At 34.1% G+C, this 22612-nt stretch overlaps 4 protein-coding genes across 5 annotated transcripts; all 4 read left to right on the top strand.

The window, feature by feature from the left end:
- The first annotated feature begins 7050 nt into the window (after positions 1-7050).
- On the top strand, positions 7051-11744 carry LOC140864006 (uncharacterized). Of its 2 annotated transcripts, none has more exons than XM_073267864.1 (8): positions 7051-7488; positions 7583-7642; positions 8369-8536; positions 8763-8826; positions 9467-9684; positions 9781-9814; positions 10801-10919; positions 11280-11744. In XM_073267864.1, exons 1-8 carry the CDS (start codon positions 7276-7278, stop codon positions 11394-11396), a joined length of 993 nt encoding a protein of 330 aa, XP_073123965.1. In that variant the 5' UTR covers positions 7051-7275; the 3' UTR covers positions 11397-11744. The 2 variants fall into 2 exon arrangements, with proteins under 2 accessions (XP_073123965.1, XP_073123967.1); XM_073267866.1 differs by having other exon boundaries at positions 9467-9678.
- Positions 11745-12670: 926 nt separating this feature from the next.
- LOC140860405 (uncharacterized) lies at positions 12671-14123 on the top strand. The gene is made up of 2 exons (XM_073263422.1): positions 12671-12839; positions 12949-14123. The coding sequence occupies exons 1-2, from the start codon at positions 12671-12673 to the stop codon at positions 14121-14123; spliced, it is 1344 nt and encodes a 447-aa protein (XP_073119523.1).
- A 392-nt stretch (positions 14124-14515) lies between these two features.
- Positions 14516-16425, top strand: LOC140866331 (small ribosomal subunit protein mL103 (rPPR7)). Its single transcript, XM_073271302.1, has one exon. It carries the CDS (start codon positions 14605-14607, stop codon positions 15820-15822), a length of 1218 nt encoding a protein of 405 aa, XP_073127403.1. The 5' UTR covers positions 14516-14604; the 3' UTR covers positions 15823-16425.
- Positions 16426-19226: 2801 nt separating this feature from the next.
- LOC140865446 (persulfide dioxygenase ETHE1 homolog, mitochondrial) lies at positions 19227-22486 on the top strand. Its single transcript, XM_073270099.1, has 9 exons — positions 19227-19715; positions 20438-20566; positions 20694-20801; positions 21004-21138; positions 21589-21630; positions 21727-21786; positions 21862-21915; positions 22082-22106; positions 22200-22486. The coding sequence occupies exons 1-9, from the start codon at positions 19479-19481 to the stop codon at positions 22298-22300; spliced, it is 891 nt and encodes a 296-aa protein (XP_073126200.1). The 5' UTR covers positions 19227-19478; the 3' UTR covers positions 22301-22486.
- The last annotated feature ends 126 nt before the right edge of the window (positions 22487-22612 follow it).

The raw sequence follows: 22612 nt of genomic DNA on the forward strand, positions 1-22612 counted from the left end.
GATCGTCCGGTTAAAAAAATTCAACAAGTTGAACCGCTTTTTTAAAGTTAGATCGGTTTGATCATCGATCGGTTCGGTTATAAAAACATTGTTTAAATGAAAAAAGACTAAAAACTAAAATATAACTAAACTTACAGGACCAAAACCCAAAATTGAATACTTATAGGACCAAATCACAAAATAAGGAAACTTACAGGACTATTTTTGCTATTATCCCTGTATTGTGCGATGATAATTTGAGTGGGGAGGGTCTCGGGAGATCTAGTAAGAGATCATATGTATCAATCGCATCCCCGGCCTATGCTATATGTTTAGCCAGCAATATGAAATTAATTTTAATCGAGAAATTACAATACTCATTTTTTTTAATACAAATTTTCGCAAAGTATTAATTTTTTTTAAAAAATGAAACAACATGACTTTTGATTTACTGCCCCACTTGCATGAGATGATGAGTGGTGGACGTAGTGTTGGGATATATGACCAAATTTTGATCCAACTTCTCCAAAGCATATTTGATTAGACGCCAGACAAATGTTTGGTCTCCAAAGTGCATAATTACCCAAAATGCTAATACTTTATGCCTCCACTTATCACCACAACCATTAACAATGAACTTATCGGCAGTTGTAATTCATTGACATTAATAATTATCATAAAGTCTCGTCGATCGTTTTAATTTATGTACATGTTTGCATGTGACTCAACGAATTTATATTGGTGAGATCTGTGTCATCGATCATAAAGTAGAAATTTTTTTTGATTACTTAAAGTCACCATATCTGAAAATTCAAATGCATGTCGAGCAATAACGAAAGTATTAACGACTCACGTTTAATTTCATTTAAGATCACGGAAATTATAATGATTAAAAAGCAGTCAAATCCCAAAGAAATATACACAGTTATTATTCGCATGTGCATTGATTGAACATAATTTTAAAAGAGGATTTCGAATCAAATTACCTAAATCAACGACGTAAAGGGGCATCTAAGTGATGGATCCCACACATGTAGTTGACACGCACCCAATTCCGAGCATTACATAGTCATGATGATCGAGTCACTTCAAATTAACAATTCACATGTTAAATATTATAGCTTGATTATTTATCACTATATCAAAAAAAAATAATATTTCTAACCTGTTTAAACATGAGATGCAAATACCATATATAACCTTTTAATTGTCATCACATTTTATAGCTACTTGCTTCAAGGTTCCATAATCTTATAAGATATTTTGTGTCTTGTCCCAACACATGTTCCAGTGATAATGGTGGACAAAGACATTTATCTACGATCCTCTACCAGTGCAAGTGATGGATGCATTATTATTATGTATTCACTAGGAAACATTTGGGTACAATCAATTATTCATTTCTCAACCCCCGAAAGAGACTGCAATTAAAGCACTTATATCATATCTTTTTCTTCCAAAGATATGCAAAATCAATTTCCAACAATTGTTTTTTTTTTTATTTATATAAAGTGCCTTTTTTAAATAAAATAAAATAAAATAAAATAAAATATACCATTTAGGATATCTAGGTGGCAGGTAGAAAAAAAAAATTTAAACCACATGCATGCATTAATGTCAGAAACCTAACAATTTACACTTGAAAAAGCATGCAATTAAATAGTAAGATGATATGATCAGAATTCATTTAATCCGGTTCAATATCATAATTTACGGAAAAAAAACAAAGAATTTTATACGACATGCCTAAAAATATATATTAATTAACAGAGAAAATATCTGGAGAATAACATATGAATTTAATATCGGATAACATATCATCAAATAATATATTCTTTTTTACTTTATTGGAAAAGATTTTATTGCCTGCCTATATAAAGGGGGTGCATTTGTTGTGAAAAACCAGAACCATCAATAAATTTTCTTTAATTTCCATGGCCTCAGTGGTAGCTGAAAACTGGGAATATCTCGAGAGCCAGCTGCCTCAGGATGATTTCGAAAGCAGCTTGGAGTTGTCGCATGTGAATCAAGGCTTTCTCATGTCATTGCTAGACGAAACTCAAGTGGACGACTGCGACGACGACGACGAGAGGCTGAGTAAAGTGATCCAGTCTCTGGAGGCCGAAATCAGCCCCGGCGGCAGTCGCGGCTCCGACGACTGGAACGACGAATCCGGCGGCCAAGATTGGCCGATATCGCCGCAGGATCTTGATGATCATAACAAGTGGATGGACGTGGATTTCGTTCCGAGTGGCGACTGGAGTTTAGAGAACAGTCATGAACAATGGCCGATTAATGCTTCTGGTACTTGTACGAGTGGTAGTACCGTGCTTGATGATCAGTGGCCAAACGATGAAATTCACTTCGTCTCTTCTGTTGTAAATGATGATGCCTCATCTTTTTTTTAATCAAGTATCATTACCTATAAATAAATTTCAATATATCATGTACGAGGTAGGTTATTAATTGGTATTAATCGAAGATCAGAGTAATCTCCCTTTGGTAATGTAAATTTAATATTCGTATAATTTAAATAAAAGATTCCATAAACTAACGCACAATATCTTTGGTTACAATGCCCTTTGAGGCCAACAAAGAAAATCATCAGTAGTCCATTCTAATCTCGACGAAGATAAATTTGCTTTAATTTACCGGCCAAAAGATGCCACACGCTATTCGCGGACCTTAATTCGCATTTATTGAAATTAATGGGACTTTTTATATTACCTTCATACAGTGCCATTCGTACCCAAATCTTCCTCCGGTTTTTTTAAGGTTTGGATTGCTTAAACTGAATCTGGAAAAATACAAACATAAAAATTCAAAATTTTGTTAAGAAAAAACTATGAAATACTTCTTAAAAGCTCTTCAAAATACTACCTTAAAATTGCAACGCAAGCAAAAATCCATCTCGTACCTTATTGCTGCCAATTTCGCCCCTTTCACCGAACCCGGATTCCTGATTGTAAGTGCAAATGTCCCTGATCTGCACCTTGGGATTCTCGGACCACTGCCCCAATACTAAACCGGCCCCCAAATTGCATCAAACCCCGTCAACATCTAATGGTGACTGTTTTGGCGACCGCGGTTACGGGCTAAAAATGACTTTCACATTCTGCATCTCCCGCATTTTTATGGTATGTAATATTTGGGTCATGTCAAATAATTTGCACACCGAAACTGTGCTGTGATTCTAAATATCTAAAACAAAATATACATTATACTTAGGTAGAGAAGGTATATCTTATACTTGTGAAAAATAAACTAAAACATTAGTCTTTCGTCCGTTCTATTTTGTGTATTGAAATAATGTTGAAAATTTATTTAGAGATTCATTCTGTTGTTTAAAAATAAAAAAAATCAAAAAGAAAAAGAGCTTACACATAAACACCAATCCGCACGTGTGAGCACATACACATGTATATATTTTTTATTTTATAGTCATAATATGACAATATATGTTATGTTAACTAATTGTTTATGTTAGATAAAACAAATTGAAACACTATTTTTGGCACGTCGTACTGTTTAAAAAAATCTGTATGACATTATTACAACTTATTATGACTTCTGATATAGAAAATATTGCACTCTATCTTAAGATATGCAAATAAAAAAAAAACCTACATTATAATTCTGAGTAGTTATGATCGAAATCCACTTGCATAATTATCTGACCCAGATTTGATTCTGATATATGATCTTGTTCGAGTGGAGTGCCGTCTTCTCAGTAACATGCATAGACACTAACAAGTGTCCGTCCCACACAAAATAATGTGGCTGCTTTTGGATAAACTTTAGTGTCGACAGAGTCGATAATCTTAAAAACTTTTGAAAAAATATAATGGTGTTCGATATTATATATCTTTTTGTATTTATTTTTTTTCCCATTTTACACACACAATATATTTATTCTTTTTGACGAAAATACGATTCATAATATAAAATTCATGTTAAAATTTATACACGAGCTCAAAAATTAAAAGACACGACTCTTTAAACTCGAAGTTTGCCGCTTGCAAAAGTTCATCGTTTTTGAATGAAGGCTTCAAACTATATATATATATATATATATATATATATATATATATATATATATATATATATATTGCTTTATTGACTAATGGGGCTTTAATTGCCTTTTATTATCTTGTATATATATCACTTGTGCAAGTTGGAATGCCGACACAATTTCTTGAAAATAGCATCCATATATAACAATGACATTAATATCGTAGGGACATTGAAAGACAATATAGAACAGTACTCTCCAGTTCTGAATAAGTTTTAGGACCAATTGAATATGTCATTCATGACCAAAGAGTTCTTGGTTGCACTTGATTATTGGAGCGTGAAGATATTAACGTCTGATCATTTATGACGGCCACATAACGATGGAATCCGGGCTCACAGGTTATTTACTTTACCTACTTGTCTATCTATATAAGAAACTCACAGGTTATTTGTGGGATAAACTTAACACACCAACAACCATGTTAGAACGGTGGAACTTGGGCTCTGATATCATGTTAGAAATTGATTTGGACCTAACTCACCTCAAAAGCTAGCTCAAGAGGGGAGATTTGTCTTTGTCTATATAAAAGACTCTCAATTTATTTAGTCAACCGATGTGGGACACAAATTAAGATTACACCAAAAGCTTCAACTCAAAATTTCTAAAAATTGAACAACAAATTATATATTCAAAGTGATTTGAACATTAAAACACACGAGTTCTCTCAAATGTCGACTTTACTGGAGTGGAGTCTTTGGTCATGAATGACATATTAAAGGTCAACCAAACTTATACATTTACCTAAATATTCTCTTATGCTCATTGTTATTTATTTTTATAGTTTGTCATCATTTTTTGCTGCTTAAAAAGGGTTCACTTTTTCGAACATTGGAGGCGAATTTTTTATTTTTTTTAAAAAAGAAATGTGGGTTCACTTTTTCGAACAAAGTTCTTTCATTTTTCTGAGAAAAACTCTTATAGGAGGCAAATTTTTAATTTTTTTTTTTTAAAAGAAGGGACTACGATGTATACATACACATACACAAACACAAACAAGAACATAAGGATCTGGGTTGACAACCCGACCAATGAACTCCTTTTTTTATATTTTCAGATGGACCAAGGTTGGGAACCCCGGCCCAGAAACTATTTATTTTAAATTTGTTTACGATGGACTGAGGTTGACAAACCTCGGCCCAAAAACTGTTTTCTTTTATGTTTTCAGGGACCAACCCATAAGATAGTATGTACAAGATCGAGCCCTTTTTAAAGGGACTGTGGTTGATAAACTTGGCCCATCAAACAAGTCCCGGCCCATCGAATATGCACAAGGCACCGCTCTCTTCTCATATTAAATATATAATCTTTACTATATCTTTATTATATATTATATATTATATAATAATTGATAAGCCCCATAAAAAAACTGTTTTTGGCACTATTAATGAGTTTTCAAATATACCCTCAATTATCTCAATAAAAAATAAAGTTAATCAATTATTTTTATTTTATAATTGATTTTTTAATAGCACATTACCCTTGCATCCGACACTATCTCTTCCACGTTCAAAAACCTACTCAATTAACTTTCCCACGACCACCATTTCTCTTTCCTTAAACAATAAAATCCGTTCAAATCTGAATTGCAAAAGTCCAAAACAAAATAGATTGCAAGATTCTTCTCCATCAGAAGATCAAGTACGGGTGAGTGGTAATCATTTTCTACCGTAAAATGCTTCTGCCATTTTGTTTGTATAATTTCTACCACACCATAATTGAAGTAATTGGTTATAAAAGCTAACCATAACAGATATGCAATATCTTCGAAGTTTTTAATTTTCAGGAATGACTTCAATTTCCGAATCGAATTGTTTGATGAATTCCGAGGCAGGAAATCGACTGTCTTTCCTCATAAAGCTTTGCACGTCGAGGTTTATTCACATTATCATTCGCATGTGATACTTCGAAAAATGTTTTCAGTGAATTACCTTTCAATCCTTTTTTTTTTGACAATATTTGATTATTTTTGCATAGTGGTACGACTACATTTATTGTTGTTGTTAATAATTTTATTTTAGGCTCGATTCATTGATGGAAGTATATTTTGTTAGAAGTATTTAAGTATTATAATATAATTGTTAAATACAGTTGAAGTATTTTGAGAGAAATTCTGTATTTTTTATTCGCACTTGCTTCTGATTCTTATTTCTAATCTTGGGCTTTGTCAATTTATCAATTGTTATTCCAAGAAAAAGTACAAAAACAAATATGTTTAACTTGAAAAAATGATGGATAATGAAGTGATAAGTATTCGTATGATCTGTTTTTGTAATGCACTCATGACTCATGTAATTATGGTATCAGGCAACATATGAAAATATGGAACTTTATAAACATTTTGAGTTGTAATAAATTTTCTGCCATTAGTTTCTGTATAAATTTTTCTGTATTTTTTTTTCAAGTCAAACAAGCATATAATATATTAACAGTGAAGTCCCCTATATACATGTGATTTTTCTGTATTTTAAATATGCATCGGGAAGTATTTTTAAACCGTGCAATTTTTTATTACAAACATCTAATTTTTTGTTCAGATCAATTTTTACGTGTGATAAATTGTAAAAACTGCATTTTTTTTTTCTTTTTCGAAAAATCTGACCACGTGGATACAAACCTATCAATTTAAATTATATTTTTTTTACAAAATAAACTAAGATTTTGGAAACCAACTTAAATGATCTAATTTAGTTTTTCTAAGGGTTGTAGATTAACGAAGTAGTAAAGATATTTATAATTTTTCGACTAATATAAAGCAATGCACCCTTATTTATGTCGTTATGCAAGACCTATTAACCAATTTTTTTTCGATGGAGTTAATCTTCATGAAAAAATATTGATTTTTTTTATTATCAAGTTTACTCTAATTTGATTTTTCATATTTTATAATTATATTTATGTATTATGTTACACGTAACTACGCATTGCGTGTGCTTGGGTGGCTAGTTAAATATAATTTATATGGTTTTTTGAAATAATTATTTCTCCGCAGTCAGTCCCCAGCTTGAAACCCCAATTTCAGAGCTAACCGTAATTACTTGTGTTGATTTTGATTTCTAACTAAAAAGTGCGGGAATATTCAATTTTTTGATTGGTTTTAATCCATTACTTTAGCATGAACAATCGGAAAAATTAATGTTAAAATTACCCAAAAATCCGAGCTTATTCAGTGCTAGTGGAAGTTAACTGGAGGGTTTGTTTGAAGGCAAGGCTGAGGGGGCCACATGGACTCGAGGCCGTCGGAAAGGAAGGGGATCGTAACGCCGCTATCGTCCCTCTTCCCGGCAGAGGAAGCCCAGAAAGCAGCGAAGCTCGTGGAGGAGAAGATTGCTGAGAGCAAACAACAGCTAAGCCAACTCAAGGGTTTCGTCGACGATAATGTTAACCTCGTAAACCTTGTACATAAACTTCCAGACGAAATCAGCTACCATATCATGGTGAATAAAGTTGTATCTTTGATGTTTTGATATGAATTTATGTGCCCATGTATGTGATTTATTTATGTAGCTGTGTTTCTGTCTGGGTTAACAGGTTCCTTTTGGAAAGGCGGCATTTTTTCCTGGTCGATTGATTCACACCAACGAGTTTTTGGTAATTCATTTGAACTTAGCAAATATCAATTGTTTCTTATTGTTCTTTGTATGCTATTGGATGGTTGAAATACTAATGTGTTTCTAACTTATTGATTTTCAAGTTCGACATGGCGTATTTTTACAAGGTAGAGCATATTCACAGTGTATGAGTATGAGGGCTTGATGTTCGCGTACCGCCTTAATATTTTATGCCACTATGAGCGTACAGTAGCTAGAATTAAACTTGAGAGCATTTAATTAACTCTATGATATGTCATTTTTGGGATCATTTTGTGTAACTTTGTTAAATGTGATGCAAAATTGAATTCGAAAGAAGAAAAAAAAATCACCAATAGTTTGATAACAGACAGGATTTAGCCTTTTGTGTTTCCGGCTCCAATTTTGTTTGTTATGAACGTGATGGTTTTATGTTCAAAATTTGCATGAATCTATAGAAACCTCATATGCATTTAAATTTATCCTGCTTCTGTACTAAATCTGGCCCTTTTCTTTTCCGGTGATGCATTTATATATCTTTGGAGTTAAAACACTTTTGTTGATGTACAAACTTGATAATTACTATTCTTTATCCGGATGGATGTTGAAAAATCAACGTCCAAAAGGGTCTTCAGGAATTTTCGTAATAAAGCAAGTAAAATAATTTTAGTCCAATCCTCCCATTTGATTTGATGGTTTTGAACTCTTACTGTCTCCTAGTTCGATTTGATATTTAAGCATTCTTCAGGTTCTTTTAGGAGATGGTTACTATGCTGATAGGACATCCAAACAAACAGCTGAGATTTTGAAAAGACGAGGCAAGGCCTTGGAGTCTCAAGTTGAGTCTCTAAAGGCTATTATGCAGAACCTAATCACCGAGGCTTCATTCTTTGGCGCTACAGCTTTCGAGTCGGCAGTAAGTTGTTAACTTTTTTACTTCATCTTCTCTTGTTTTCTGGTTTGGGAATCTGACCTCTGTTAATTCTGAATACTGCACAGAGAGAAACATGAGATAAATAGTATTAGTGTTTTCGAAGCAAGTGTTTTAGGCACACATTTGAGCAAAGTGTTTTCGAAGCAAGTGTTTTAGGCGCACATTTGCGTTCCTTGGATCCTTACTCTTTTGGTGAAATGTTTGATAGGACGGTCTAGTAGATATACGGGAAGATTATGAAGAAGGTTCTTCTGAGCCATCACCTACCGCAGGCAGGTTCTGTTTTCTCAAAAGTTGTTATCACGTCTTACAATGAAGCTATTGAGCTTGGTGACTAAAACTATTCACAGGTCGCTTTTTCAGTGAAGGACCAACAGTTTTGATGTATTTTCACATTTCTCTTTCTGTTAATCTGAAGCTTCTGCCTCTGCCTTGTATTTTATCAAAAGAAAGGAAGGTGGAGCATACAAACTTGTGTGTTTGTGTGGATTCTTATCATCTTGTTGGCACCAGAACATTTATTGTTGGAATACATTCTTTGTAATAGCTATTGTTGTGAAAAGAGGCAAATTCTTTTCCGACACCCTTTGCTATGAGATTGGTAGGAAAGAGAACAGAAGAAGAATTTGTTCTTAACAATATGGATCCAAACTCGCCAAACATGCTATGGAAACATTGCATCTGAAAGCATATTTATACATTTCATGTTGGTGCAGTATTTGTTCAAAACACAGAAAAACATGTTTTGTCATGAAGTGGAGGTTAAGTTTCGAAATAATGCAAATCGTTATTTGCTGCAATCTGGTAACTTGGCTGAGAATTGGACACATTTTACTATTGGTTTGGAGGTTGTAGCTCTTTACTATTGGTTTGGAGGTTGTAGCTCATGATTCATCGTTTCTCAAATATCAGAGGAAAAATCCTCTACTCATTCCGTCGAGGGGGATGACACAAAAGCTAAAGTTGAAGATGAAGAATATGCACGATTATTCTCACGGATCGCTGAACTGGAAAAGGAAGAGGAAGAAGCAGAACAAGCCAATGAATATGAGGAGGATGAGCGAATACAAAATGTGCTAGATAACAGTATCAGTCCATTTTCTATCGACCAAGTTAGTTCACAGGTACAAGTGAGTGATGCCTTAGGTTGTACTATTGACCTAATCAACATGAATTACTAAGTCCTTGTGTAATAGTGTATGATTCCAGTCATTGTTTTTATTCAGGCTAAAACTTCAGAGGAGATACCAGTGTCTAAAGGTAAACTTAATACACAAAACTGTAAGCTTAGTGATGGCATCATTTATCTTAATACTATTTACTTAACACGCTATGTGCTAATATGCCAATTCAAAATTTACATTCGAAGTGAGGAATTTGATGTTTTTCGCAGTTCCTACTTTTGTTTGAGTTTGCACATTTATTTCTAATAACTTCATTGGTTTGTGCGATAATTCTCCTCCTCCACCTCTTCTTCCTTGCCCTTATGGAATAGGTAGAATCAGTTCAAAGCAATTCTTTTTCTTTTATAGTAGCTTGCAGTACACTTTCTGGATAGTACTTATTTAATAGTTGTGGCCCAATATTGTTTTTGTTCTCCCTAATCTATCGTGCTTCCATTAACTTCTGTTTGGTTGAAACAAGTGCCACCTACTTGGAAATAAAATATTGTATATCGCAAGAATACTTTTAACATCAGGCCCGTTGTTTTTATCCAATGGCTTCTGAAAATTGTAAACTCTTGAACTTTAGATTAAATGAAGCGCAATGAAGTCAGTTTAGGGTGGTAACTGTGCCTACAATGTTTATTTGCAATTTGGGCAGATCTGGACAGAGGCCTGGAAATATTCCGTTTTAGTTCTTTTAGCTAAATCAGTAACTATATAATCTGTTCGTGTCAAGATTAGGCATCCAAACTTTATTGATGAGTAGTTTTCTTATAAGAAAAATATTATCTATCCGCAGTTGGATTTTCGTTTTACGAGACAACTTGAGTTTGTTTGTTTGTTTTTTTATGCTAGATAGCTTGAGTATTTGAAAATGTTGAAAGGCATCTGGATCCATGATAAGTTCTGAATTTTCGAAGATGAGTCTTTTGTGTTCCTTTTTACTGGCATAAGTGAAGTTACGGATATACACATTGTGGAGTAAAGTTGACTGTTTTAATGATAGATATGTATTTCAGACCCATTTTGATTGTCTACACTAGTGTTTTGTGCTATTTGAACTCTACTCAGCTCATGCAGACTTAGATGGATCTTCGCATGGGAGTTATCCATCTGTCAACAGCAGTGTGACGACTAAGGCTTCAGAGGTTCTTGAAGTAAAGGAGAAAGTTCAAGCTCCTGTTGCTGCCAGTAACATGGTATGTTTTGTTTCTTATCTTTATACCAGTGCAATTCTGGTCTTTATTGAGTTTCCCATCAATTTCTTGGTGTTTTTGAACAACATGTCACATGGTATTGTCGGAATGAGATTGCTGCTCTGTCAACTTTTGGTTTCACCGAAACTGCAACTTTTAAGTTGTAGAATGAGTTGTTTCTTATCTTTATACACATTGTGAATCTTTTTTATAATGCTTCTTCGTATCCTGCCTGCTGTTTAATCGAAGCACATTTCCATTACAATCATACCTTGCCCGCTGTGGAACCCAAGCACATATCCATTACAAGCATACCGTCAACACAAGCTACTCTACTGATTTTGTTTGTTTCTTCTGGAACAGGCCTTTACTGGTTCAATTGTAGAGCATACTCATAACATAAGAAAGAATTCAACTGCAGAGGTGGCTGGTGCACCGAACTCCAAACCTGTTTCAAGGTTTAAGCTTCAGCGGAAGTAGCGAAAGATTTGGAGATCTGCAACTTTGTTCGAAGTTAGAACATCCATCGTACTAGATGTTTCCCTATCAAGCTTTGGGAAACCTACTCTCTTGAGTCCTCCAAGCATGACTGTACTTGCGGATTGTGATAAAAACCTATTTTCTCAGTTTGAAGTAATTAATCCGATTTGCTTGGTAAATTTATTGGGTATTCTGTAAACAATTTCAAAGCCTAATGATTGGCAGTATAGGACACTCCAATACAAAAGTGATGATCAAAGAAAAATATTATTTAAGCTAGGTTAAATACTCATTGGTTCAAATTTGACTCTGTATTCCTTGTGTTTTGATGCAAACTGGGAAAAAAGGTTAAGTTGGCTTGAAAATCTCTTTGTTAGGTGACTTCTCCATTTAATGAAACATGTGAATTGCCTTTTTTTTGTTTTGTTTTGTTTTTTACTAATGTTAAATAGAAAACATTTATGAAGAAATTTTGATACAATTAATAATTTTCGATGTGGATACCCATTTCCTTATATTCAGTATCAAACAAATTATTTTTATAACCATTTATATATAAAAATTAAAAAAACATCTATAAAATTATTCTTGGCAAACTAAATTGATCTTGTTATATAAACTTTTGGGAATTTTAAAATGGAAAACATAATAATATAATTTATTTATGAAAGTAACTGACTGTATCTGTCATATTTATATGTTAACGTGATTAAAAAAGAATTTAAAAATTCACCTTTAAGAGTAATAATTATTAATTAGAGAAGAAAAAACATTCCAATTAATCCTTTGACCACGAACATTAGGGATTATTGAAGGAGCACATAGTAATGTATTAAGTATAATTAATTAGTAGTTAATTAGTAGTAAAAAGAGTAGACCATTGGTTCAAAGAAAAAAGAACGCCTCTTCAATATTTAAAAACATAAATAAATTAAATTAAATCCCCTGAAATGTTTTAATTCCAAAAAAAGTTAAAAGAAAAACATAAACTTCAGTAACTCCAGTTTGACTACTTGTTTAAGCATAAATACTCATAAAACTTAAAGTGATTAAAATAGAAGGCCAAAAGTATGGCAATAAATACCATCTCTCTCCCTCTCATGTGATTCATACAATATACCAATATAAATAGGCCAAGAGAGTACACACATCTCATTCACATCAGTAACCCTTTAAAGCATTCCTTTGTTTTCCCTCTCTTTGCAATTTGCATATTAGTTATTTGATTCTAATAACATTATATTATCATCATATACTAAATTCTTAAGCTAGAGATGGTGTTTAGGATGATCAGCTTTGTGGTTGCAATTTTATTGGGATTTTTGTGTTCTTCTCATGCTCGTACATTCTATGTTGGTGAAGACGAAGGTTGGGTTGTGGATCCATCTGAATCGTACAACCATTGGGCTAAAAGAAATCGTTTCCAAATCAATGACATCCTTGGTACGTAGCTCCAATACATACACATATTGTCTTAATTCTTGCTAGATATCAATACATGAATACTATTGCCTCAAAGTGAAACTAATAATGTATGTAATTTTGCATTCAGTGTTCAAATACAAGAAAGCAGACGATTCAGTCCTTGTTGTAAGAAAAAAAGATTACAAAAGATGCAACAAAGATGATCCCATTAAGCTTATCAAGGATGGGAACACAATGTTCAAGTTGACAAGATCAGGGACATTCTTCTTTATCAGTGGCCATGCACAAAACTGTGAGAAAGGTCAAAAGTTCATTGTTCAAGTCATTTCTGATCGTCGAGGCAACATAAACCACGCTGCTCCACCGCTTCCTCCGCCTTCTCCTCCACCTGCGGCGAAGCCTCCCACTCACATGTCACCGGTGAAACCACCTTCCCACTCTCCATCCCCATCTCAGAATGCTCCTGCCCCCAAGTCCCCGTCTCCATCTCCATTGGCCAAAACCCCAAAACACGCCCCGTCACATGTGCCATCATCTTCACCCAAGAAAGCTCCTGCCCAAGCTCCAAATTCATCAGCCAAAGCTCCATCACACGTGCCGCCAATGTTATCACCCAAGAGAGCTCCGACTCAAGCTCCAACTTCATCAGCCAAAACCCCATCCCACGCACCACCAAAGGCATCACCCTCTCATTCACTACCGCCATTTTCGCCTAAGAAAGCTCCAACTCCATCAGCCAAAGCCCCAACACACGCCCCACCAATGGTTTCCCCGTCTCATTCCCCGTCACCATCTTCACAAAGAAAAGCTCCAACTCCATCAGCTGTAAGCCCATCACACCCGCCCCCAGCGATATCACCCTGTCATCCCCAAACAACATCGTCCCCCGACAAAGCTCCTGCTCAGTCTCCAACCGCATCAGCCAAATCCCCTGCACACGCCCCGTCAATGGTACCTTCATCTCATTCTCAACCGCCATCTTCGTCCAAGAAAGCTCCAATACAAGCTCCAGCCAAGACTCCATTACACTCACCTTCGACACCATCATCGCCTCATTCTCCATCATCATCTTCACCCAAGAAAGCTCCTGCTAAAGCTCCAACCCACTCACAAACTCCAACCGAAGCCCCGTGTCATTGTCCATCATCATCTTCACCTAAGATAGCTCCAACACCTTCTTCACCATCTCCGAAGAATAACAATGGCGCTCCCGAGCCTGCTGCAAAGAAACACCACCTTGCACCATCACCTCTGGCATCCCCAAACATTGATCCTGCGTCTGCATCAGATTTCAGTGCTTAATTATCTCTGCTCCAGCCTCCAGGGGTCTTCAGTTCTGCAGTTACCATAATTAATTTCCATGTTTTTTATTTGATGAATTTGCTTTAGTTTGTCATTCGTAGTTTTATCTCCACTTTCGGTTAATTGATGTTCTTTTTTCAATTGATTCAACTTCTTGTTGTTGGTTCATGTTTGTTTATTTTTAAATATCAATCAATTAAACAATGTCGCTAAGGGTTCTTTGTCATTGATTATCGCCTAGAGAAGTAACACCCAATCAATTATTTTCATCAATTAACAACTTTAGATCATTTATATTATGAATTCTACAAATTATAAGGAAAATAAAAATTGTATCTTATCAATGTAATTATCATAAAAAAAAAATTAGGATAATGGCGAATAAAATAATTAATACTTTAAGTTAGAAATAGAATAATAATGCATCTCAACATTTTTGTGTTGCGAGTTTTTAAGGTTAAATAGCATTAGAAAGTGCAGCATGAAACAAACAATGAGTTACAGATTGAAACTTCTTCAGCCAATCTGCAGATCCGCCATTCTCCTTCCAAGATTGAATCTTTCTCTATTCTTCTTCCGCCAATTTTCATCCCATTTAAGCGATAAGCGTTGTGTTCCTCCCGATCTCCTTAGCCACAAAGACTGGCTGAGCCAGCCTCAAGTCATCAGGATTTTCAATCAAATCAAAGACCCCGATCTCATCCTCCCACTCTTCATTCAGCTCTCCAACCGCAAAGACTACAATCCCAACGAATCCATTTACTCTACGGTCATCAATAAGCTCTCAGCTGCCGGTGACTTTGATGGGGTCGAAACTATCATGCAAAGAATCAAGCTTGAGAGGAGATGTCGACTTTCTGATGCGTTGTTTCGTGATGTTATCAAGATTTACGGCCATTCTGCTGGTAGGATAAACAAAGCCGTCGAAACCCTCTTCGATATGCCAAATTACAAGTGCTGGCCAAGCGTGGTCACGTTCAATTGCGTGTTGAATCTGCTGGTTTCGACGAAGAAATTTGAGACCATTCATGAGGTGTACGCACGTGCTCCGAGCTTGTGCGTGGAGGTTGATGCCTGTTGCCTGAATATCATCATAAAAGGGCTGTGTGAGTGCGGGAAGATCGAGGCTGCCCTCAATGTGCTCGATGAATTTCCTAAGCAGAAATGCGTCCCTAACGTGAGATCCTTTTCGACAATAATGCATGGCTTGTGCGAGCTTGGTCGAGTGGATGAGGCATTTGGTTTGTTGGATAGGATGGAATCAGAGGGGGTGGAGGTGGACGCAATTGTGTTTAACACATTGATCCTAGGACTAAGAAAACAAAAGAGATTTCGAGAAGGGATTGAACTTTTCAACACAGCTATGGTCAAGGGATGCAAGCCGAATCCCGGAACTTATCAAGAGGTGTTGTATTGTTTTCTTGATGCAAAGTGCTTTCTTGAAGCTAAGAATTTTATGCAAAAGATGATTGAGAAGGGAATAAATCCGAGCTTTGAATCTTACAAGTTGGTGATAAAGGGATTTTGTTGTCAGAATCTGGCGGAAGATGTGGAATGGTCATTGAAGGAAATGGTAAGGCATGGATTTGTGCCAAAAATGGGAATGTGGAAACAAATTGTTAGGTGTGTTTTATCTACCGGGGTTGGCATCGATACTAGATGTGTGTGTGTCTATTTTGATGAGATAATCGGAAAATAGAGCACCTGAAGTCTTGATTTTGGAGGGCTAGCCACTAGCGTTAAGAGCTGATAATACAAATCATTTATCTTTGTGGATGGATTTTGTGGACAGACTTGAAGAAATCATAAACCATCTAAATTATATGATTCTCTTGACACCACTCCTCTTCGATTTCAGAGAGCAAGCAGTTATCTGTAATGGGATAGTATTGGCCAACTTCAGACTCAAACTGAAGCTTCTGCTTGAAGATTCTTATGAGTTTCCCAAGAGTTTGCATGAGTTTGGATGAAGGTATTCTCCATGCTCCAGTTAACGACTTGGCTTGCAACAAAAAAAGAAAAAAATATGACATATTTTACCCCATTTTCCACAAATAAAAATTATAGTCAAGAGAACCGCGGAGTAGAAAGTTATGCATTCAATAGTTATGGTAATTTTTTTGGCCAAAAATGAACCGTCCGTTTTAAGCCTTTATTTTGGTTTGTTTACAGAAAATATAATGCGTGTGAGATGCGGCCAGGAACAATTATGTTCCCACCCAAATCCCAATTCTCCCATTGTTCTAAAAAGTGCAAAAAAGTATGCATGAAGACTGAAGAACTATTAACTATTAAGTGTGAAGCATGAAGAAAAAATTTTAATCCAGACAAAAGAGAGAGAGAAAAAAGGTCAACTTTTAAGGTTTCACTGTCCTAAACCTAAGGTTGACCAAATTATGATTAAGATTTATGCGAGGAAGAAACGCAAAAATCCGCGAGTTGAACATGAGATTTTAAAATAAAATTTTAATTCAAATTTTTATAATTTTCATTATTTTTTTATATGAATTATTAAATATTAAATATTTGTTCGCATAAAATTTTTTAAACAAAACCCCTTAAACAAAGATAAGAAAATATTTTTAATGGTTGCTCTTGATAGTAAAAATATTCAAAGGTTCATATATTTATTTCTGAAAATTTTGTAAGTTTATGATTTCTTTGATCTATCGATTTCGATTGAATATATATATATATATATATATATATATATATATATAATTAAATTAAATTACAATAAAAACTAAACATTTTTTTATTTACTAGTAAAAAGCACGTGCGACGTGAGTACACATAATCAATTTATAATTTGTGGGTCATATCACTCAAAGTTATAATCATTTTTTAAGAATGTATTTCCTGAAATTAAAATTCATCTCTCCTTAATATATATGATAATATTTTAGTTTGATTAAAAAATAATTTAAAATTTCCTAAAAAATATAGGTGTTACCTAAATTTCATAAATTTAGTCCTAATAATATGTAAGATGATGTTTTCTATCCGTATATTTTTTAAAACACATTTTTTATAGTTGTAAATATGAATTAAGATTTAGAAATAGTTCTTTTCTAGAATTCAAAAATCATGTTCATTTTTTTAAGCTACTCAAAAAATTTAAAATTTAAATTTAATTTTATTATTAATTGTGTATCTCAAATTAATTTGAATGTTCAAATCATACTACGAATGATAAACAATTTAAATATTCAAATTTTGTCATTTTCATCGTAACCACTTGGACATCCGATCCATTCCTCTGTTTTATTACGTGTCTTCTTATTTGAGTAAACGCAATTAGTTTCGCGTCATCTTTGATATCAATGAATTCATGTGCTGGTTGTTCGGATATTTTCTCATCTTATTTCTTATTTATAGATTTTGGTGAATTTTTCTTTTTTTTTTTCTTCGGTGTCATTTGCTCTCTTGACGTTTTAGCTAGTTTCGAAGATTTTTTGCCATGATATTTGCAATCCTTACTTGACAATACAGAGAGACGCTTCTTCTTTAATTTTTACTAAGTTATTTATCCATCTTAAAAGGGCAAAGTCGATAATTCACAATCGTAAAATTTTGCCCTTTTATTCACTCTTTTAGATATGTATAGATATAGATATCATGTAATTTACAATCATGTATCAATTTTGAATTGTGAAAAAAAAACATTTTATATAATTGATCTAATATTTTATTCACACAATCAAAAAAATGTCATTGTATATATTATTCATATTTTAGTTGTAGAAAACACCATTTTAACCAATTAAATGTCAATAATAAAGGCCAAATAAAAAGATATATGAAACCATTATCAGGCACTAATTAATGCCCTATAAAAATTTACTTATATGTCCTTACACAAAATGTACTATGTGTATTGTATATTACTTTTATATCCCTATGTATATTTATTAGGAATACATGGCAAGAGAATAAAAGGGCAAAGTCGATAATTCACCATCATAAAACTTTGCCCTTTTATTCACTCTTTTAGATAGGTATAGATTATTCACAAAATCAAAAAAATTTCCTTGTATATATTATTCATATTTTAGTTGTAAAAAACACCATTTTAACCAATTAAATGTCAATAATAAAGGCCAAATAAAAAGATATATGAAACCATTATGAGGCACTAATTAATGCCCTATAAAAATTTACTTATATTTTCTTACACAAAATGTACTATTTGTATTGTATATTACTTTTATATCCCTATGTATATTTATTAGGAATACACGGGCAAGAGAATAAAAGGGCAAAGTCGATAATTCACAATCGTAAAATTTTGCCATTTTATTCACTCTTTTAGATAGCTCTTTTAGATAGGTATAGATTAAATGTCAATAATAAAAGCCAAATAAAAAAATATATAAAACCATTATGAGGCACTAATTAATGTCCTATAAAAATTTACTTATATGTACTTACACAAAATGTACTATGTGTATTTTATATTACTTTTATATCCCTATGTATATTTATTAGGAATACACCGGCAAGAGAATAAAAAGAGCAAAATCGATAATTCACAATCGTAAAACTTTGCCCTTTTATTCACTCTTTTAGATAGATATAGATATAGATTATTCACAAAATCAAAAAAATGTCCTTGTATATATTATTCATATTTTAGTTGTAGAAAACACCATTTTAACCAATTAAATGTCAATAATAAAGGCCAAATAAAAAGATATATGAAACCATTATGAGACACTAATTAATGCACTATAAAAATTTACTTATATGTTCTTACACAAAATGCCATTTTATTCACTCTTTTAGATAGGTATAGAACTTTTATATCCCTATGTATATTTATTAGGAATACATGGGCAAGAGAATAAAAGGGCAAAGTCGATAATTCATAATCGTAAAACTTTGCCCTTTTATTCACTTTTTTAGATAGGTATAGATATAGATTAGGAATACATGGACAAAAAAATAAAAGGGCAAAGTCGATAATTCACAATCGTGAAACTTTGACCTTTTATTCATTGTTTTAGATAGATATAAATATAGATATAGATACTTTGTAAAACTTGAAACTGGTGTGCTCCATGGTTTCGCTCTCTCTTTTTTGGGTATCCTCGTTCGCAACAAATACAAACCAAACAAACAATCACAAAGTTGGAGCACAGTACAAGGTGCGATTGCTGACGCTGTCTCCTTCTAATCACATCACTCCACTTCATCATACACCATTCCCACTCCCCATCGCGACAAATTCCACGCATAAATCATTAAAAAGAATGCACTTCACCGATTAAAAAATTCGGCCCAACCCATCGTCACATTGATATTGTCGTCGATTCGCGTTATTAAATTGAAATCCTACCTTTTTCTCAACAAGAAATGCTTCTGAATTTCCGTGTTTTCCAATTTTTTTCTGTGTTCTCCGCTCCGAAACTGCAAAAGAAAGCTTTTTTCCCCAAGGTTGTAGCGTTTACCGCGAGTGTTCGATCATCGCCAATGGGGTCATCCTCTTATGCGACGTCGTCTGCATTGCTTTTTCGTCAGATGTTTGAGAAGGAGTCGTGCACTTACACTTACCTTCTCGCCGATGCTTCTCATCCTGATAAACCTGCCCTTGTTAGTTCGAATCACATCTTAGTTTCTTCTTGTTAATTTTAATTTGCCATTTATGTTTATGTTCTTTATTCTCTTGCGCATATTCTATTTTAGTAATGGTCAAGTGGGCTCTGGGTTTTTTTTATGTTTGTTTAATGAATTTTGATGTCGTTTGATATGATAGCTTATTGTGGGGTTGGGGTATTTTTGATACATTTACGCATTGTCGATCCTTTTAGTCAGTGAGATGCAAGTGTTAGGATGAAAGTTGTTTGCTTTTTCCAATCAAGATTGCTCAATCAGCTCTCTATCTATCTTCGTTTTACCGCTGTGTGGATCACTTGAATGTTGACTTACTGACTGATGCTGCCAAATTACTAGAACAAGTATCCGCACCACTGTTGAATGTATTATTATTTTCTCACTACAAAGCAGAACCAGTTGATATTCTAAGGTCTAATTCGTTTAGATTATGTATCTCTATTGATATATCCCTGCTAAAGCTATGTGTTGATTTCTGTCATCATCAATTTATTCAATTTTTTTAGCGGTTGTAGGAAGGTGTTGTGTATGAGAGAAAAATAGATAATTCCTTAACTTCCGATACATAGGGAACTGCCCCAGTGTGTTGATATCCGGAGACTTATTTTGTAGTGTGACAACGTTTGTCTTTCTTATTCGTTTTTTTTTTCACACTGCAATTTAGCCTTCAGAATGAACTGACGCAACTTCTCTGTAAACAGTTGGTTGACCCTGTAGACAAGACGGTTGATAGGGATCTTACTGTGGTGAAAGAGTTGGGTTTAAAGCTTATATATGCAATCAACACACATGTACATGCTGATCATGTGACTGGGACTGGTTTGCTTAAGGTTACTCTGTTTTCTCTTCTTTTTTTCGCATTCAAATGGTTTTTGAGTATATTTTGCATTTTCTTAATGATGATTCAATATTATATGATAGTATTCTAACCTGTTTATTTTTCTGTCGTGGATACAGAGTAAGGTTCCTGGACTGCAATCCATCATCTCTAAATCAAGCAATGCAAAAGCGGACCTATTTGTAGAACCTGGTGATAGAATTACGTTTGGTGATCTCTTTCTGGAGGTACCATAGGAGTTGAGCTTTTCAAATTAAATTTACCAATCATTCAACTGAATAGAATAAGTTGATGTATGACTTTATCAACCAGTGAATGTAGCCTCTTTAATTAGGCCGATAATGTCCTTGTGATATCCTGAATTTTGGTTCTGTAGGATGCATTCGATTATCCTCATGTTGGTTGCATGAATTATCTTCTCTTTCACAGGTTCGTGCAACACCAGGTCATACGCAAGGTTGTGTGACCTATGTCACAGGCGAAGGACCTAATCAGCCACAACCAAGGATGGCTTTCACTGGTGATACTTTATTGATACGTGGATGTGGTAGGACAGATTTTCAGGTATTATCTTCTCATGAGAGACCTGTACTCCAAATTTTGTTTGTTGTGTCATTTAATTTTTCAGCGGTTAACTCAAGTAACATATTTTCTGTCTAAAACCCTTGAATAAGTAGTTTCCTTTTCTAAAGATGTGGAGATAATCATTGGAATAGAAACTCTATCTCCTTATAAGTTGATAGTTATGATTCACCAAGTATTTGAGGTTAACCCTTCGTGCATAACATAGTTCTGATTCTATGCGGAAATTATATCTCAGATCAGACTCGCATCAATTGAGACATATGAAATACTTAAAGCTCTCAGATTGAAGTAACACATGCAAATTCAATCACAAGTTTTCCTCGATCTTTTTATCCTTCCTCTGGAGAAATTTTTTGTTAGCTAAATTTGATTCTATATTTTATGTTGTATTTAGAGCTCTGATGTTGAACTCCCATTACTTTTTCACAGGGTGGCAGTTCCGAGCAGCTTTATAAGTCGGTTCATTTGCAGGTAAGAATAAATACATCATATAAAGAACAAAATTTAATGACTTTTAAGTCTCCAAAATTCCCACATATATTCTAAGTTTTTTTTTTTCCAATACAGATCTTTACATTGCCTAAAGACACATTTCTATATCCTGCTCATGACTACAAGGGGTTCTCTGTAAGTGACCGTAAAGATCTAATTGCTCTTTGTCTTGGGCACATGCATAACTGAAGTTGCTTGTGCCTTTTTTAGGTGAGTACTGTGGGAGAAGAGATGCTGCACAACCCCCGCCTAACTAAAGATCAGGTGACCACCCGACTAATCTGTTTTTCGTTTTTGTGATGCCAACTTGTTGACATGTCAAAGATTCGTCCGCATAAAAAGCTTAATTAAGTACGACCTGTGAAATTCCCATTTGTGATCTAACTTATTTCACTTGTAAAGTGCGATACTGATCTATATTCTTTTGCAGGAAACATTCAAAAATATTATGGCAAGTAAGTATTTGAGTGCAAATGCTCAAAACTGAAGTTCTATCTATTCTTGGTGACATTTTGTTGCTGATATATAATTTGCTTTGTTTTGCACAGATTTAAACCTGTCGTATCCAAAGATGATAGACATAGCAGTCCCTGCTAACATGGTTTGTGGGTTGCAAGACGTCGAATCCAAATGCTCTCAGAACGTGTAGGAGTCTTTCTCAGAGAGCAAGAGAACTTCTCGTGGAATTATAATTTACATGATCCGGGACCCAATATGTCGAATAAATTGGTGGGTTGTTCTGAAATGTTGTACTTGTAGCAGCTCAATTAAATGGTTTTAGCAAAGAAATGATGAAATGAATTGAAACCTTATGCTGTGTTAAATTTCATTCAAGTTTAGCTACTCTGGTTTCGAATGACAAATCGCTTCTTATTTCCGTGTCTTAGAATAGTCACATATAAATTGTGGATGTAAGTAAAACTAATTTCTTTCTGAGACATGTTGACAATAATTGAAAATA

The sequence above is a fragment of the Henckelia pumila genome, chromosome 4 (assembly GCF_033568475.1).
Source record: "Henckelia pumila isolate YLH828 chromosome 4, ASM3356847v2, whole genome shotgun sequence".
NCBI classification, from domain to species: Eukaryota; Viridiplantae; Streptophyta; class Magnoliopsida; order Lamiales; family Gesneriaceae; genus Henckelia; species Henckelia pumila.

Coding starts and splice junctions, on each gene's coding strand:
- LOC140864006 (XM_073267864.1), top strand. CDS start 7,276: ATGGACTCGAGGCCGTCGGAAAGGAAGGGGATCGTAACGCCGCTATCG. Junction 8,537..8,762: donor CTACAGCTTTCGAGTCGGCA/GTAAGTTGTTAA, acceptor AATGTTTGATAG/GACGGTCTAGTAGATATACG. Junction 9,815..10,800: donor GGAGATACCAGTGTCTAAAG/GTAAACTTAATA, acceptor CAGCTCATGCAG/ACTTAGATGGATCTTCGCAT.
- LOC140860405 (XM_073263422.1), top strand. CDS start 12,671: ATGGTGTTTAGGATGATCAGCTTTGTGGTTGCAATTTTATTGGGATTT. Junction 12,840..12,948: donor CCAAATCAATGACATCCTTG/GTACGTAGCTCC, acceptor TTTTGCATTCAG/TGTTCAAATACAAGAAAGCA.
- LOC140866331 (XM_073271302.1), top strand. CDS start 14,605: ATGAAACAAACAATGAGTTACAGATTGAAACTTCTTCAGCCAATCTGC.
- LOC140865446 (XM_073270099.1), top strand. CDS start 19,479: ATGCTTCTGAATTTCCGTGTTTTCCAATTTTTTTCTGTGTTCTCCGCT. Junction 21,916..22,081: donor CCCGCCTAACTAAAGATCAG/GTGACCACCCGA, acceptor ATTCTTTTGCAG/GAAACATTCAAAAATATTAT. Junction 22,107..22,199: donor ATTCAAAAATATTATGGCAA/GTAAGTATTTGA, acceptor TGTTTTGCACAG/ATTTAAACCTGTCGTATCCA.